This window comes from Dermacentor variabilis, chromosome 2, assembly GCF_050947875.1.
Source record: "Dermacentor variabilis isolate Ectoservices chromosome 2, ASM5094787v1, whole genome shotgun sequence".
NCBI classification, from domain to species: Eukaryota; Metazoa; Arthropoda; class Arachnida; order Ixodida; family Ixodidae; genus Dermacentor; species Dermacentor variabilis.
In genome coordinates, this window is record NC_134569.1 from 17272530 (window position 1) to 17290949 (window position 18420).

General features: G+C 43.1%; 1 protein-coding gene across 5 annotated transcripts in view; it reads right to left on the reverse strand.

Annotated features, from left to right (window-relative positions):
• The window catches only part of LOC142571438 (putative sodium-dependent multivitamin transporter), a 94238-nt gene that overhangs the window by 16092 nt on the left and 59726 nt on the right, over positions 1-18420 (reverse strand). For 4 of the 5 annotated variants that reach the window (XR_012825878.1, XR_012825877.1, XM_075679788.1 and 1 more), the window contains exons 8-10: positions 16444-16651; positions 10669-10823; positions 5567-5820 (exon numbers count right to left, since the gene is read on the reverse strand). Coding sequence is in view for 2 of the 5 variants with exons in the window: in XM_075679788.1 (XP_075535903.1) it covers positions 5567-5820; positions 10669-10823; positions 16444-16651 (617 nt within the window). In the remaining 3 variants the exon portion in view is untranslated. The remainder of the gene's footprint in view (positions 1-5566; positions 5821-10668; positions 10824-16443; positions 16652-18420) is intronic. The other variant, XR_012825879.1, reaches the window with a different exon arrangement.

The following is an 18420-nucleotide window of genomic DNA, read 5'->3' on the forward strand; positions in this document are numbered from 1 at the left end:
TAAGTGCACTTGCCGATGGCTTGTATTTAAATGGAAGGAACTACAAAATTTTCCTATCAAGCAATTGGAAATAGCAAATTTGAATGAGAAAAAAAATCATTTTGTTGAATTTGAGTCGGTGACGAAAGATACGATTTCATGCATATCTTCACATCGGTGGTATGAAGCGAAGCCAGCCACGCTTTCACGTCCACTTTTCCCTGCTGCTGACAGTGTTGTGCACAGTGGAACGACACTATCATGAAAAGCGTCGGCGGCAGGGAGCAAATGCTTCGTTTGCCTCTTGTTTCAATGCGTCTCCAAAACTCAATATTCCACAACCTCTAGTACTAAACATGCGGGAAGACAGCACGCATGATGCCACACCATCTCGGCACACCTGCACTCAATTACACATGCAGCAGATCACTTCTAAAGCAGGTCGCGCAGGCTGCATATGTGCTCAGCCGCACAGACAGCCATGCAAAGCTGCAGCCCACACTGCAAAAAGAAATGCGCGCGGCAACCTGCAGTAGACTATGCTATGCAGCATGCTTCTGCTATCTTGGAGGTCACAAGCAGCAGACGCAGCTATGCGTAATTGTCGTGTGCAGGCTGACAGTGCAAGGATGAAATTATTTTTCTGTCTTTTTGAGATCCCTGACATACATATTTTAAAGTTATTTAACTAAAAATTTGCAATTATATGTTACTGAGAATGCACTTGCGATCACAAAATCAGCCAATAGCATTGGTGGGCCCAAGTGCTTGTGATGATGCTGCACGACAACAATGTTCTTACTGCTCCGCTCTCAATGTAGCCAAAAATAAATATTTTTCCCAAGACCTTCCTTCACTACTCAAATCTAATCCCAGAAAGTTCTGGCAAATTTTATCTCCTGAACGCAATACTAATGACATCTCGTTACACAATAAAGAAAACAACATTCCTATTCCTAACAGTGAGTGCGCTCAAGTTTTTAATAAATTTTTCTCATCCGTATTCACAAAAGAAAGTATTACTAATTTGCCCATTGTTGCCGACCTAGATTACCGGTACATGGAACCTATTAACATTACTATTGATGGTATTGTTCAACTTATTAATAACTGGAAGGTTTCATATTCAGCAGGTATTGACAATATTAATTCTAAATTACTAAAAAATACAGTATCAGTATCTAGCAAGTTTTTATTTCACATTTTTCATCAATCATTAATGACAGGTCAGATACCCCAAGATTGGAAAACAGCCAAAGTCATACCCATTTTCAAAGACGCTGACAAGAACTTAACTGAGAACTACCGACCGATATCACTAACGTGCATATGCTGCAAAATGATGGAACATATTATTGCATCTCATATTTACCAACATCTAGAATCGAACAACTTCTTTTTTCATAATCAACATGGTTTCAGGAGAGGTTTGTCGTGCGAAACGCAACTGCTTGAATTTACGACAGATTTACATTTTAACATGGACTCAAACCTTCAAACTGACAGCATCTTTCTAGATTTTTCTAAAGCTTTTGACCGCGTAGCTCATTGTCGCCTGTTTTTGAAGTTATCATCATTAAAACTTAATTCACTAACACTATCCTGGCTTCGAAATTTTCTTTCTAACAGGCAGCAGTTTACTTTCGCTAACAGCTTCTCCTCGCCCCTTTCAGATGTTTCATCCGGTGTACCACAAGGAAGCGTTCTTGGTCCCTTACTCTTTCTGATATACATTAATGACATACCCAATAACTTATCATCATGCATGCGCATTTTCGCTGACGACTGCATTATCTATCGTTCTATTAACACCTCCGATGACCACCTGATCCTCCAAAATGATCTTAACGAAATCACTAATTGGTGTGACAGCTGGCTAATGACTCTAAACTCACCAAAATGTAAAGTGATGTCCTTCACCCGCAAACGCAATAACTTGGACTATTCTTACTGTATTAAAAATGTCCCATTATCTCGGACCTCATCATTTAAATATCTAGGCGTTAATCTTTCAACAAACCTCTCCTGGACTTCCCACATTACTACCATCTGTGCCAGTGCTTCTCGATCACTGGGTTACCAGCGACGTAACCTTCGGAACTCACCTCCACTTATCCGCAAACTGGCATATCAAACATTTGTTCGCCCTCGACTTGAGTTTGCCGCTCCAATCTGGTCTCCCCATCAAAATTACCTAATTACCATGCTGGAATCAATCCAAAATAGAGCCGCACGTTTCATTTCCCGAAATTATAACTACCGTTCTAGCGTAACTCAAATAAAGATTCACCTATCACTTCAGCTACTAAGTAATCGTCGCGACATAGCCCTTTTGTCATTATTTCATAAATACGCCCACCACACTAACAAACATTCCTTACACCTAGAAACGCCATCGCACACGTCGCACAGATTATACAATCATCATAGCTTCACGCGCATCTATGGTAAAACAGAAACATTTAACTCGTCTGCAATTCCACGTGCCATTCGGCTCTGGAACAACCTCCCCGACAACATAGTTTTGGAAACTGACCGTGATAAATTCAAGAGCTCACTGAACTCGCTTAACCCATGTTAACCATTAATATCACACTCACTGCTCTGTATTATTTCTTTGCCTTTTTCTTGCAGTGTTATACGTTGTTACTAACTTATATTGTTCCTTTTTATTGTAATCATATGCAGCTTTATGTAGCTAATATGTTTCATGACTTTTAGGCTGTGCACTTGGCTGCTGTTTTCATTTGTTATTGTTGTTAATTGTATGTACTTGATTGTATGCCCCCCTTACTCAATCCCCAAGAAGGGGCCTTGTAAGGTATTTTACAAATAAAAAATAAAAAATAAATGTGGAAGCGAGAGCAAGTGATATTTCTCAGTGTTTGACAGGAGATGGTAAATTATTTGCTGCATGCAATGCAGTAATATTTGGCTCACATGTTCTCAGCAGCCTCTACAATAGATTGGCAACATTTTCTTACAATGTTCAAGAAGTGTTTCAAGGCTCCTTTAACACATAGTTACAGTTAAAATGAAGAATAAGATCCCTCAGACACATATGAACCTGAGTAAAACCCCCAAACAGAAATATAACAAATTATTGGATATAATGAAATAAATATAAAATCTGGCCACATTTTCTTTTAGCAAGTACTACTGTTGTAAGAAAACCAAAAATGAAAGATTGAAGAAAATTTTGGTTGTTGCAAAGTGAATGTTTGCTTGCAGCTCCAAATGTGCAGCTGGGTAGCAAAAATGTCAAATGCTTCAAAAAGGAGCATCAAATGGCACATTTTGGCACATGTGTGCATCTTGGCTAATGCCCTGGCTTGGCTGGCACACAGCCAGCAAGCCAACGTGCTGATCCTGCATGGTCACGCAAGCACACCAATCACACTGTTGCATATTAAACATAGTGTAGGCTTGTAATTTAGTGTAGTTCACATGCCCCATATTGACATAGCAAGCGACTGAGTGACCATCAACCCAAAGGCCTATAATAGTCTAAAAACATTCGTTGTTTAAATCCGTTTTATTTCACAAGCTGCAACGGCTTAAGAGGGGATGTGATTTTTGTAATACATTTATTTCTTCAAGGGTTTTGATAAAAATTAACAGAGTCAGTGGTAAACTTTCTGCGATTCTATCATAGAATTTTCAAACTTATATCTCAACATTTTTATTTACAATTTCTTTTTCTTCTCTTGGGCTCGTCTCAAGCCTCAACGAATTAAAATATGTGATAGAAGACTTGTTCGAAGCACTGTGCATTTTAAAATAAATAATTGAGGGTGTGACATTTTTAGATTTTTTTATTTCCAATGCGATTTCTTTTAGTTCTCATTTTTTTATATTTTGAGAATGTTGGATACTATATTTTGAGAACATTGTATTATACAAAATGTTTCTCCTTTGAACCTTGTGAGGGCCAGGAAAGCTTATAGAACGCAGTGGAAGGTTTGTTGAATTTTGCGAGCATAGCTAAATGTGACATTCTTGGTCCACCCTTTGCACTTCTCATTTTTCTTGACACTTCATCTTTCTTGGCACCTTCACATCAGATACACACTTTGGGTGTGAACAAATTGAAATAACCTAGCCAGAAAAATGAGAAAGTCCCGACCTGCATTGTAGCTCAAGAAACCGTGACCAACAAAAATCAGTAAGTAAACAAACAAAATAAAAGCCCGACTTTGGTGTGCGATGCGATTGGTCGTGCAGCCTGAGGGGCCGATGTGTGAAATGCTTAGTCGCAGGTCCGAGGAGCCCAAGGAAGATGCTTGAACACAGAGTTCGAGGGACTGATGTGCAAAATGCTTAGGTGTGGGTCTGAGTAGTGGGCATGTAATGTTCTTGATCGCCGAGGCCAAGGCGCCGATGCATGCATCACATGACAACCACAACACGCCACTGTGAGGCACCTATGCTGACCATACCGTATCTATTCAAACCTAGGCCAATAGTTTTTTCCAAATAATCATTTACAAAACGCTAGGGTTGGCTTAGATTCGAGGATTTTAAAAAACGCGCTAGTTTGTAACTGAAAATGATAAATATGGTCCACAGCTAGCAGCATCTAGAGAAGTCAATATCACAGCCACTACTAGCCGGGCCAGTAGCCAACTGAAGTATACAGGCGATGTCGTCGCTTTGAACTGTGTCATATCGGAGCTGGTTCTATGGTATCGGCGTGCGACGTGCCGTTATCATAATGGCACACTAAAATGCTGCTTTCAAACAAAAAGTTGTGCTAGCCGCAGAGGCATACTAAGCCAGGCAGCACTTCAGCATCGATAAGGAAAACGTCCGTCGTGGAAGGGGCAACAGATGATGCTTTTACGTGCGTTGCAACAAGGAGATGACAGCAATAAGGAAGATAAGCACGCAATAACAGAGAGATGTTCACCGAGATCGTGCTGCGTTTCGACGCATACGATGCGACACCGTCTGCGCATGCATGGGTGCGCGGACGCAAGCTTGCACGCGTCCGCAAGCGTACATGTAGTCTGGGCTATAGGGACGAGGCTAACGGTGGTGACGATGTAGAGTGAGCTCGGCATGTTCATATTAAATAAATGCTGTTATCATTTTGTGAACGCTGTCCTCACAATTTTTGTTCGGCCTACATTCGAGGTAAGTTTTTTTATTTTTTCTGGCTTCGAATATTCAGGGGTTGGCTTAGAATTGGAGCCAACCTAGATTCGAGTAAATGTGGTAATACATCTGCACAAAGGTTCGATCTTGTGCTCAGCCTCTACAAACCATCTGTGCCATCTCAGTGGAGGGCATCAGAGGAACCAGATTTAGCAGTGTTTACATGTCCGGCAACTTTGGCTGCACTGTCTTTGGCTGATTGGCACCCCATAGCCCACGGGAATTCACCCAGGACACTAAAGTCTCTCCGACCTACATGCTTCCCATGTGAAATAAGGAGCAGCGGAGGGTCTTGGCAGCATGGCGTCCAGCGGCACTCGGAGCGTATTTTTCTATCATGTTATAACCTCTTTAACAGATGAAGGTGTTACACCTTTTGTACAGGCTGCTGTGAACCAACTCGCCCAGTATCTTGTCATTTCAAGCTTACCTCTCGCCAGCAATGACATTGACAGACGTTTCGTTGTCAGATACTGTGCTTTCAGCAAGGATGGTGACCGCAGCTGTGGTTGCATTTTCCGAAACATAGGACACAGCGGTTGTCAAGGCACTTGTGGCACCTAACGATGTTGGGCACTTATCATCAAGGAGAGGAAGACCCTCTGGTTTCACACCATACACAGTGGCACCGATTCCGATCCAGAACCCCATCAGGAGGCCTGCAACAAGACCAGACAGTGCTGCCTGCAAATATCAGAAAATGGCAAAAGTTATTTCATTTATTTCATTTTATTTTACAGCAAAACTTGTTGCACATACTTCGCAGCGCACATAGATTTAGGTGGTGTCCACATTGTAACCCCTAAGTGAGGACTCCCTCAGTGTAACCGTAGGGCTACACTATCAAGAAAAGTGGTAAATAAATGTAGGTGCTACTCTGCATTGCACCATGGCTAGCGACAAGATGAAAGATATCAGGAAGCCATACGCAAACATTCATTAAGCGCTACTGGATTCTTCACAATGCCATGACAAACCTTCGCATATGCAATATAGTATAACCTCAATCATATGTTTAAAAAAAATGTGAGAAAGAAACGTGCTAGCCAAAAATATGTGCGATCCGAAGTGACTACCAAATTTCACAGAGTCAACTGTAGTTGACATCTACGTAATGCGAAGCATTGTGGGAATCGTTGTGCACGAGGTACGAGACGCGCATCAAGCTAGTGGGGCTTTGGCGGCCTGAGACATGTTTTGTTTAGAGTGTGAATATTTAAAAAGTTTGAATATTATCTAATATTATATGTTTAATATCCGTATTCAATTTGAAAAATAGACAGTCAAAAGCGTTCGAATATTCGATTGGATACGAATATTCAAATAAAACCGAATATATTGCTGGCTGTGCGAAGGCAAACACTGTTCTTAGCATTTGTTTCTATCTAATCTAAATATATTGGGGTGATCTAGTGCTCAATTTTGTGATAACTTTGTAATGCTGGCATAATATTGCCTGTAGAGCACGCTTAGCCATTAAACCACTAAACTTTGCAGGAAAGCCAGCCTCTTAGTAGCAAGGGGCATGGGTTTGCAGACAGTGAGGGTGCACTTCTTTTTCCTTTCTTTCTTTCTTTCTTTTTTCTGGGGGGGGGGGGGGGCGCCACACCCAATTATGAGCTTACTGCTTGAAAGCAAGTGCGATGAGTGACGATTGGCACAGGGTCAAATGCCTCCGTGTTTACCGGCATTTGAAGCGGTACAAGCTTCATAAGGCACAAGCTGGCGAGGACAGCTAGTGGGAGTTACTAAATTTTGTAAGTTAACATGAGCCAAATACACAATGTTCTAGTATAACGGCCTACTAGTCTGGTTTTTTGAGAGTGACAATGCAATTGCAGTGTTCATATCATTATTCGATACGATATTCAAAGCTAAGTATTCGTATTCGATTCATATTAGAAAATTTTGATATTCACACCCCCAACTTTTGTTGTTTTCCTATTCTAAAGTGCTTTGGACAGCAATGCTCACATTTCACCACCTGCATTAGGGAATGGCAGTGCATTTGGATTATCGCCGACTAAACACGTGCAGTACACTACCAACAGCACTACACTCCACGCGCTGTAAAACAGATAGGTGAAGATGCTTATTGCAATAGGTTTGGCAGCTATAGCTATGAATGCAGCATGCAATGTTTCTCCTCCCAGATAACCTGGGAGGAGATTTACTGGTACTCGAATAAGCAACAGAATGCGTACTGGCATTTTTACGCGAGATGGGCAGGCGAGTATTCCGTCGAAGCTAATGCGGTAGGCAGCTACTGTTCTCAATATGCCTCACGCCTTTTCTTGTTTACATGTAATCTGGCACATCAAAAATGTATACGATTGCAGTCTGCATCAGGGAACGGCAGCACATTTCGGTTATCGCGTTTTAAAAGTGTGCAGTGCATTTCCAAAACCACAACGTGTGATGCTGTTGGAAGTGCACAATGTGTGGTGATAAGATACTTATCGCAATAGGGTTGGCGGCGATAGCCATGAATGCGGTTGGAGATTTACTGGTACTGGAATAAGAAACTGAATGTGCACCGGCGTTTTTCACGAGACAGGCGGGCAGGTATTGTGGTGAAGCTGCTGTGGGGGAGCGGCTATATGTATACCGTTTTTGTTTGCGCATGCCTTGCGCATTTTCTTGCTTACATGGGATTTAGCAGCCAGGAAACATATCATACGATCACAGTTTGGCAATGTGCTGAATATTGGCACCGAAAAAGCACGTTTTCCAGGAACGTGTGAACTGGTAACATGTAAGCGTAACTCAATCGGCTCATTTTTTATGTTCTCGATCACGAACGCTAGCACAGAGAAATCATACGTAACAGGATTGTATCAATGAGGTTCCACTGTATGTTTTAACGGAGGCCCGAGATCTTCATGTTCTGCTGTTGCTACAATGTGGTGCACTGTATATATCGAAGAGATCATGCTTCTCAAGATAATGATGTTCTATGGCAAGCCTGGTAGACTGCTGTAACTACCTGGACAGAAGCATAGTGCCCAAACCAAGAGATTGTAGTGCATGTTTAGTAAGCTCAATGGGTCAAGACCAATTGAAAGCCCTTGGGTGCAAAATTTCTGATGGGTCAAGTGTAGCACAAGAATGCAACCATCACCCCTTTCATACTTTGACCAGTGCAAATGAGAGGAACCAAAGCAATAGAAGAGTTAAATGAGCTGGGTGCAGTTGGGGAAAAGGTGAGAAGAAGACACCATCGCAACCATTGCTCGATGAATTAAGTCTTGATAAGCCCACAATTTAGCTAACTATAAGTTCTTTTAAAGGTGCATTCACAGCAATACAAGGAAATCAACCACTAGAAAAACTTCATAGCACTTGCATTAAAACACCCCCAGAATCATCCAAACTCAATCAACATTTCACTCAAAGATACCCTTTGGCCTAAGCGCAGCAAAAAGCAGGAAGTCCTAGCGGTGCACCTGTACATACAGGGTGTGTACATGTGCTCTGAGCATTTCAGTATAGGTCTATTGTAGCACAGATGCACTAAGAATTTTCCAGCATAACATCAAGACAGTGACCCCATTTAAGTTACTTAAAGGAGTACTGATACAAAAATTCGAAGTCAAGTTAACATGCGAGATCGATTTATGTGCACACACACACACATCGTCTACAAAATATAAACGACGAATATAGCTTAGAACATATTTAAAATCAATCTCAAAGTATGCGTGCACACAACCAACTGCAAGACGCAGCACCTTGCAACATCGACATCAAGAAAGGAATGTAAACAACCGAGAAAATGTCACGTCACAAGTTTTTGCTGCCGTCGGGGCAGGCCCTGTGAACAATTTCTTGTCGCTCCGATAGCCCAGTGTTTTTGTTTTTTTTCGCCACTGACAACAGCACACGAAATAACTCAAGAGTAAAGTGAGCTCGAAGTGTGCATGTCATAAAATCTTGCAGTAAGTAAATCATTGGCATGATTTTTTACTTTTAAGTGGTCAGCGCAACTGCTACTGCAACCGTCTCTGCGAAGCGGCTCGCCTGGTTAACATGTTTTCTCATCGCTACCAACAGCATCAGGAAAACTAATTGTATTGTCACTTATAAGCGACATAAATGTGAAGACATTGATTGTGTTGACGAATATAGGTGCTTTATTACGAGATGCGGACGGGTCGCAAGGGCCATCGATCTCGGATCCAATCACCAGCTCGCCTGGCTTGCTCGTTTGCTACCATCAGCGTCGATGAGCGGCAAAAGTGATTTGAGTTTGTGCAAGCCGCTAGACGCTTAAAATAGACCCTGCTGAGGAGCAGCCAGGTTTGCTCGTTTCATTTCGAGCGACCCTCGTATAAACAAAACCCGCCTAGCTTAGAGCAGTCCGATGATCTTTCACCCCGACTATGTACCCCCAAGCCTGATGCTATGCCGACTTTTACTCAGCCTTGTGTCCTTCTCCTGGAATATGCTTCATACCCAAAGCGTCCTCGACAAATGGTTCGTACTATTTGTAGCAGTGCGTATGCATAATGATAGCTGTCGCTGGCCGCACTTTCCTAGTCGCTGCTTTATAGTGGATCCAATCAAAAGTGGCTGGCCACGTCTAATATGGATAAGATGCCCGCCTGCAGGAAATAGTCACCGTAGGAGGTCCAAAACAAGGACGACGATGATGGCGAGGACATCGCAAAGCCCGCGCAGGCATATCAGATGAGCTAGCAACATGAAGCTCGCGCACCGGCGAGCAAGCTGACGTGCATACATCACAGTTTTGTACAATCACGTGCCCAGCTGCGTTTAAATTCCTTCTTCGGCCCATCTCGTTGCTCTCTGAAACCGAAACTTGGACTGGTCGCTACAAACAAGACTCCAAATAATTACCCGTCGTCTTCTGAAGCAAATGATGTTTCGTGCCGTGATTACAGAGTCATTAACTACTTATTTCAGCGGAAAAAACAAGATCGAAAATTTTTATGTCAGTACTCTTTTAAGTAGAGTAAGATCAACCGAACCATTTTGCCTGGCTATTAGACCTGGCCATGGATCACAGTACTTTTAGTCATACAGCATAACGAACAGTCTCAAGAGATCTCCAAGAGTAGCTATACTTTTGTTCCCAAACTACTAAAGCTGCGCCCTTCTTATTATGAGGGCTCATCATAATGCAGAAATTCAACACCTCAAATCTTAAGGCTAGGAAGAATAAGAGAGGTGAAAGAACATGTGAGAAATACATGTGGTTCGATAGACCAGCCAGTAGCACTAGCTGTCGATAGAGTCAAGCTGACAAGTATGAGTAGGCTCAGTAGAAAATTTATACTGTGTTATGTCATAACTGTTCCCCGCTACAGCTTGTAGGTTCAGATTTACCTTTAGCTCAAAATACGCCTTTAGCTTCACATCAGAAAAAGATTGAGTGTACAAGAAGTTTGCATGGAAAAGCATTGGGCAAGTTGGTTGTTAGAGTGCACAAATGCAAGCAAGAGTACATGCAATATCTGCATGTAGAAAAGTGAGAGCATAGAAAGAAAATGAGGCTGTAGGATAACACACCTCCTGATTGGCTCTGCGACAAAGAAAGCCTAACGTGAAGACCCCAAGCAGTGGGCCACCCACCACTCCAAAGATCATGAAGGACGCCTGCAGAACGCCACCCAGCTGCTCCACCAAACCAGTCAGCAGTACACACAGGACACCAAAGAAGAAAGCTGTAACGAAACCACACAGGGAAAGAAGTGCAGACCCTGACAAACTTAAGTCAACAAATGAATAAGCAATATACAGAATGTGAAACAACTTCCGCAGGCTGCCAAACTCAAACCCAGCATAGAATCTGTTCAAAAGGAGGGACTGATTCACAGCAAATGAAACACACACGACAACAGAAAGCTGTCCCTATCTTTCTGTTGTCCCGAGTGTTTTGCTTCTGCTACACTGTACGAAGTAGAATCAGTGTTCCACTTAAAACCCAGCCTCCCAAGAGCTTAACTGAAAATGTGGGGGGGGGGGGGGTCTATGGGAGCTGTAGCCATGGGCTACAACACCTGAAAGTTTGGGGAGTGAAAACATTCACGAAAACTGCATAAGGATGGGCCCCCTATAGCTACCAATAGTTTTGAAGTAAGAGTTAACAGTTTCCTGTTCGTGCCTATACCCATCGATAGCTCGTTATCAATGGTTTCAACATCAAATTTTACTTTCAGACTAGCATCATCCAGCACATAAAAAAGGAACTATTTTTCTTGCTTTGCGTTTCTTTTTTTCACCACGGGAGGACTTCTAGAACACATTTTAGTCTGGCGTGACGAGCACTCGTAACATCCGACATGGCGTAGATGTCGCGTGCAGATGCCCTTTGGAAACTGTGAATTTTGACGGATTCAGAATTTTTTTTTATGGTGGTAGCAGCACAGACTCTGAAGACAATTTTGATTAATCAGACTTCAGCATGGACGGCAAAAGTGCGTCAAATAACCCTAGAGCATCAACAGGTATCCGCCGGCAGGTTTCATTTTCAACTCCGACCGTTTTATTGCTGCCACGTTCACATCTAAAGATATGTGGGGTGTTCTAAAGGTCGCAGTTCTTATCTGCTGGGTGTCAACGCTATTTGAGCAGGACCACTTGCTGGTGGTGGCGCAAAGAGTGTAGCTTTACACAAAAAGGCAGCCGAGAGTGGACTTCCACACTGCGCAATTATTGCGCTCTGCAGTGCCACGCGGTGATTCGGAGGAGCTGCCGCACAGGTACGATAGCCACTAGGGCTAACATCTTCCCTTGTATATAAAGAACTTCTACAGATAGAAAGCTCATATTTGCAGGAACGTTGTATACAGCCTTTTTGTTCAAAATGTTGTGGGGATGCGTGACTCTCACGCCTCCCCTGAGATCTAGTTTTCCCGCATGGCTCGTCTCCTGCAGGGCGGCTTCGCCCGCGGCGGTTGGAGTGGTACAAGCGCGGTGCGAGAGATGGCGCGAGCGTCGCGCCGCTGCGGGGTTACTCGGGCGTCGGGAAACAAGGCGCTCGGGCTGTTGGGTTCGAGACAGCAAGCGGGACGGTTGTGCCGCACGTGCAGCGACCCTCTTCCCCGGCGGGTCGGCGCGCGGCGGGGACGTCCCGCGCGCGCGGCGACCCATGCTTCTGCGAGACCGCCTCGCGTGGCCGCCTTCGAACGCGCCACGATTCGCGTGACTGTACGCGCGAACGACCAGGCGTTGGGATCCAGCATGGGGCGAACATATTCGCTCGCTTCCGGTCGCGGTGAGTCAGACTTCTAGATTTGTCGCGCGCCCATCGGCATGTTTTGTGGATAGCAACTCGGCTAGCAGGCATTGATTTATGAAAGGTGCAATAAATGCCCTTGTGATTGTTTGCACTACTGTGTTGTCATTCCTTTGTCCCAAGAGTACGGGTGTGAGAGACCCCACAATGTGTATTTCAAAATTTATGCTCTTTTGGTGCAAAGCAGCATCAGTGTTAGTACCGAGTTTTCTCATTCTTGTAACAAATATTTATTAAATAGTATTACCGAGTTTTCTCATTCTTGTAACAAATATTTATTAAATAGTACGTTTTTTTCAATGAATTGTTAATAAATGTTCGCTTGAAAATAATACCATCATAAAGCACATTCATTCTTCTAGAAACTGATATATATTCTAATATCAAGCATTTGCTGTAGTATTAAAAAAAGTTGTTTACTAGACAACCCAAAAACTTCCTATTTTCAAACTCATAGGAAGTTCTACACCTTGAATATAACGAACTTCCATATAGCTGACTTCCATTAATTTGACCTTAATGGGACTGATGAAACTATTCAAATTATCCCAGTGGGTCGAGTTAAACAAGACAGAGAAAAAATTCTAAAACACACTGCTGATTCATTTGGCATTACACCCAATTCTAACACAACCACGAATCAAAAGCGTGTCCACTTTATGGGTGTCCAAAGGAGAAAACTTACATTGAAATGACATCAAAGCTACTAAACAGAGTAGAAATTTTCTGTGCACCCAATTTTGAAAGAAAAAAAAATTCACCAATGACTGCGATACTGCCTAATGCAAAATTTAAGGCTGCTCCAATCGTGTTTTCATTTCGTGATATATCAGCTGGCGCAGGCTGATGTAATGTCAGCAATCCACGCACACCACGAGCACATGCATCAATGCCTGAGTGACATGACTTCACGCCAGAGTTGACTACTTAAACGAATAACTCAATAAACGTGTGTTCATTCCTGTTCCTGCGTCCATTACTTCAGTGGCGACGAGGATTAACCCCCACGGCCAGGGTAAAGCATGGCGACGCAAGCCGGGCTGCCTATTTTTAACGAAGGAGACGACAAGTAGGACGCATATCAGGTGCGATTAGACGCTTTTTTCGCAGCCATACATACATTCAAGGCTAATCCTAATCTAGCTTTCTCACAGCGTGGCAAGAAATGGTAATCGCATGATATTAACAATCCTAAGGTCCTACATTGATAATTCATGCCATGCAAAATAACAAAGAAGCTTAACTGTTACAAAATGTTTGGCGCATAATGGCTGATCTGGTATCAGAATCTAACTTGCGCTTTTTACCGCGGTGGCCTATTTCTTGCGATGGTTTTCATCAAACGGAAACCTATGAAAACGTGATCCTTTTGCATATTTCAGCACAAAGCAGCTTGTCAGCATAATATTTTTCGTTCATTATAAAACAATAGAATAAAGACCTCACACACAGAACCGCACACGCACCTGCGAAACCCAGCAGTTACTGAGGTAGGCATGGCACGCATGGCTGCTCAGCAGCAGAGTGCCTATCGTGCGAAACTAACTTACGATTATAGCACCACCACATTTTCGCGCCGCGGTGCAGGTCTATAGTATGTGTTGCACAACGACAATCGATTTTTTTTTAAGTCAGCATCACCACAATACCCTTGTGTTATGCAGTAAAGCTTATGAACTCCGTGAAAGCGGTTTTGGTTTCGTATCCAATTGCAACATGCAAGCAATATTCAGCGCAACTTTGTTGAAAAAAAGGTGTGCATTAGAATCAGCTAAAGACTGTAATGAGGCACTGTGTGCAACCATTATTGCTTGAAAATCTCCTTAGGGCAGGCTGAAAATTGGGAGTTTTCGACAGCAGATGATCTGTCAACCTTAAATGCATTCACCGTCCCCTAAGCTCCACCAAGACAGGCACTGCCATTAAACAGGTCACATTGGAGTCACCATAGGTGTCACCATATGTGTCACCATAGGAGTCAGGCATATGTGTTCCAACTGGTCAAGTTAAAATTATGCTGTGAAGGCCAATTTTAGAAATGAAGTAATGAAAGTTTAGGCCCATAGAAATGCATGGGCACCGGCTGGGACGTTCGGTCGGAATCGAATAAAAAAAATTTATTTAAACAGAGTTAAATTAGCAGAAGTCTACTGTATAACAATACTCTCAATATAAGGAAGTACTTACCTTTTTATAACTTTTTGTCCATAGAACAACATGTAGAACCTCAATATAATGAAATTTCACTGCCACCGTGAAGGAATACACAAAAAATGGAATATTCCATGGACGCAGATGGTCAAATAGCTGAATTATATGCAGAATGCACCTCTCAAATTGTGCACGACAGAGAGCGACCGCCGAAGCAGAGAAGCATCATGTTTAATATAAATTCCAAGTGCGATAGGATCCTATCGTGCCTCGTGAACTGTATGCTTTAAGTGCAAGTTAAAGCATGTAAGGGCAAACCGCGAAGGATGGTGCCTTGATGTGTGCAGTCTTCACATGTGAGCAAGGGATGATGGGGGGGGGGGGGAGGGATCAAGCTCCTGCTAATGTGATCAAGCATGAGAGAGGAGGGGGGGCAGGTAGGCGTGGCATCTCCTTTTCTAGCGTGGTCTTGGCTGCACATGGCTCTTAGCGTGGCTGAGCGCATACGCAGCCCATGCACCCTGTTTTAGAGGTAATCTGCAGAGTGTGCAAGATGAGGTAATCTGCCACATGAATAGATGGCATGGCATTATGTGCACTGTCTGCCCGTGCATTTAGTACTGAAAGTTGCATAGGCTCGAGTTTCAGAGGCACATTCAAGCGAGAGGCAGATGAAGCAATCGCTCCTTGCTGCCAGCAATTTTCGTGATAGCGTCGTCCCACTGCGGACAACACTATCCACCAGGGGGCACAGTAAATGCAAAAACATGACTGACTTCACTTAATTCATATCGTCGATGTGAAGATATTGTCAGCACCACATGAAATCCTATCTCTCGTTGCTGACTCTCTAATTCAACAAAATTAATTCTTCCGATTCAAGTTTACTTTATTCAATTGCCCGATGTTTCGAAAAATTTTGTGGTCCCTTCTATACAGGAAAAATCGATCACAACTGTACTTATTTGTGTAAAAGGTCAAATTCAATTCAACAAAATTTCGATATAACAAAGCAAATTACCGGTTATACCGACTTCATTATATTGAGGTTTAACTGTACTTTGAAATCCATGATCTCCCACTGATGTAGTAGAGCTGCAACTACGCTGTAAAATTGAAGAAAGGAATGCGTAAGCTAACTGAAGTATAAACCCCATGCAAGCGATTTCTTGCGCGACAGCGACAAGCGACGCGATGGAGATGGCTGTCGCATTTGCTCGTCGCCCAGAAGTCAAACTCCAAGCGAGCGACCGCTTCGCGCGACAGCTCTCGTGTTGCCGGTATTAGGGGATCGAGTTAGCGCCAAACCTGGCGTGGCACTTGCTATAATTATTTCAAGTTGATTTGTTTGGCTTTACAAAGCAACATAAAGTATTTCTGAAGGTCTTGCAATTGGTTTATTTTGTTTACATATCAAAATTTGGTAGTTTACTCGTTCCGTTTGTATACTGAGAAGCGCGCACATGTGCAAACCGCTAATACGTCACTAATGTACATCCTGTTCCGGCTGCTTACTATTGGCTAGTCACTCATAGCACTTCCGGGCGACGAGCGACGAATTCTAGATTTGCAGAACCGAGCGATCTGTTCGCGCGATGGCCCAATCCGTCGCTCGTCGCTGTCAAGCACAAAATTGCGCTTATGGGGTTTAGCCTTTAGTGTTGCTCCTCTTCCCCACACATAGTTTAGTCCTGTGCACATGTATCCACTGTATCCTCTTGGCTTCTTTCAAAAGTCATCTTCCATAACAAATAATAAATTAACAAATTTCACATTTCTGCACATGAAAGCATGTTTTCTTAATTAGACCCATTCAAAGAGCCCAGTCAATTTAACCTATGTAGGGCTAAGTCAACTTCTAACTGCACGTGAAGCACACGCATAAAAGTACCCACCAAGAACTTTGAGAATTAGAGATGCGTGCTTGTCGTAGGTCTTTTGGGAAATACAAAAGGGCCGCACAAAGTCCTCCAGCAAGACAGCCGCCAGGGAGTTTACAGCTGACGAAACTGTGCTGAGAGCTCCGCTGAAAATACCAGCCACAAAGAGCCCAGGCAGGCCTGGAACTCCTCCCAGGTAGAGCATCACAAAATAGGGCAGCACCTAACAGTGATACAAGCGAAGTTAAAAGCATATTAGCCGATTTTTAAGTCCATCTAACATGTAGTTCAATCCATTTCAGTGCTGGTTTTCACTGAACAAGCCCCAGTACAGCCTGCACAAGCCCTGCGCGATTTCAACGAGCTCAAGAAATGCTGCAAAACTCATCCAGCAAAAACTGTGAAGCAAACAGTAATGTGAAGATAACACTATGCGGATCTGGTGAAATGAACAGTGAACTGCAGCACCTGCTGAACTAGTTCATATAGTGGAGGCAGGCAAAACAAATGAACATTATTAAGCAGCACTGCACACTATGAGATCAATGACATCAAATATTAAACAATGCTGAATGGTGTCTGATACACGAGTGATCATTGCACTAGTGCCACTTGCCATTAAATCCAAAAAGCCCAAGTGCCCATTCCACACCAAGGAAAATTAGAACAGATAAATTCACTTTCATTTCAGGCCATAGAGCAAACATTTGTACAAAAATAAGAATAAAATAGATAAACAAACAAATATATTAGTACAGTAAGAAGTTACTGTAGTGATAAATTCACCAGTGATTTATTTTCCGAGCCCTCACAACTGAAACCTTGGTCAAAAGTGCTGCTATGGGTTTTGTGTTAAGTTTCCTGTGCTTATATCAGAATTTTTAGGTATCAGACTCGGCTTAGCAAAAATGCCATTAAACCTAAAAAGCCCAAATGCCTATTCCACACCAAGGAAAGTTAGAACAGCTAAGTTCAGCTTTGTATCGGGCCATAGAAAGTACATCTGTACAAAAATAAAAATACAATAAGTAAATAAATAAACAAACAAACTGTGATGAAGACGAAAACCATGAACTGAAGATGATGCACACCACAAACAGCAGAAGCATTGTGATCGCTTCACACAAGATGATGCTGAAGTTACTGTTTGGAGTGCTGCTCAATGTAACTCTTCTAGCCACATGTTCTGGACAATAAGCCTCATTTTAATTTGTGGAGGTTCTAGGATTAACTGCCAAGCTTCCATCCGGGAACTCCACACCCGTAACCTACGGCCCAATATGCCCAAAGAAACAACCATGACCTTGCCGTCCATGGCCCCGCCATACACGCTCCCTGCACCCGTCATCTGCTCCGGGGTGCCTTATAAGAGGAATCCATCTGGTGCTCTTCAGCAGCACCAACGACAGTGATGTGGAGGGTTGGCTATCGTCCACAACCAATGGAATGACACCACTAAGCTGAGCAATGTCATCTTCTACCTGTCTAATGTGAATAACCTGTGCTTTAAAAACCACTAGGTAGATTTTTCAACCTGGTCCACTTTCAAGGCCACCCCGCTGTACAACAGTTGTGCACTAAATAGCGCTTGCAGGAGCCGGCACAGTATCCGGGCAAGTCATTCACAAGTTATATCAAGGACCTTCTCAACCTCTCAAAGCACGTCAATGCCTTCATGCCTGAACCTGAGAAAATCAAGAACATTATGAAAGGCATTGACGAAGACGCCTTTCAGAGGCTGCTTGCAAAAAACTTGAGCAGCATAGCGGAGCTTATCAAATTGTTTCAGAGCTATGACGAACTCTGGAAACGGCAGGCCTTGACTCGTTGCCAGGTTACGAATGACAAGAGCCTCGCAGGACTGTCCGCCAACTCAGACCAGTCGACATTGCTGTTGCAGAGCAAGGTGTTCACACACGAGTAAGTAGCTCGGCAGCTCTCACTCATGCAATTTGCTCAGCAGCAGCCTCAGCCACGTCCTGCTCCTTACCT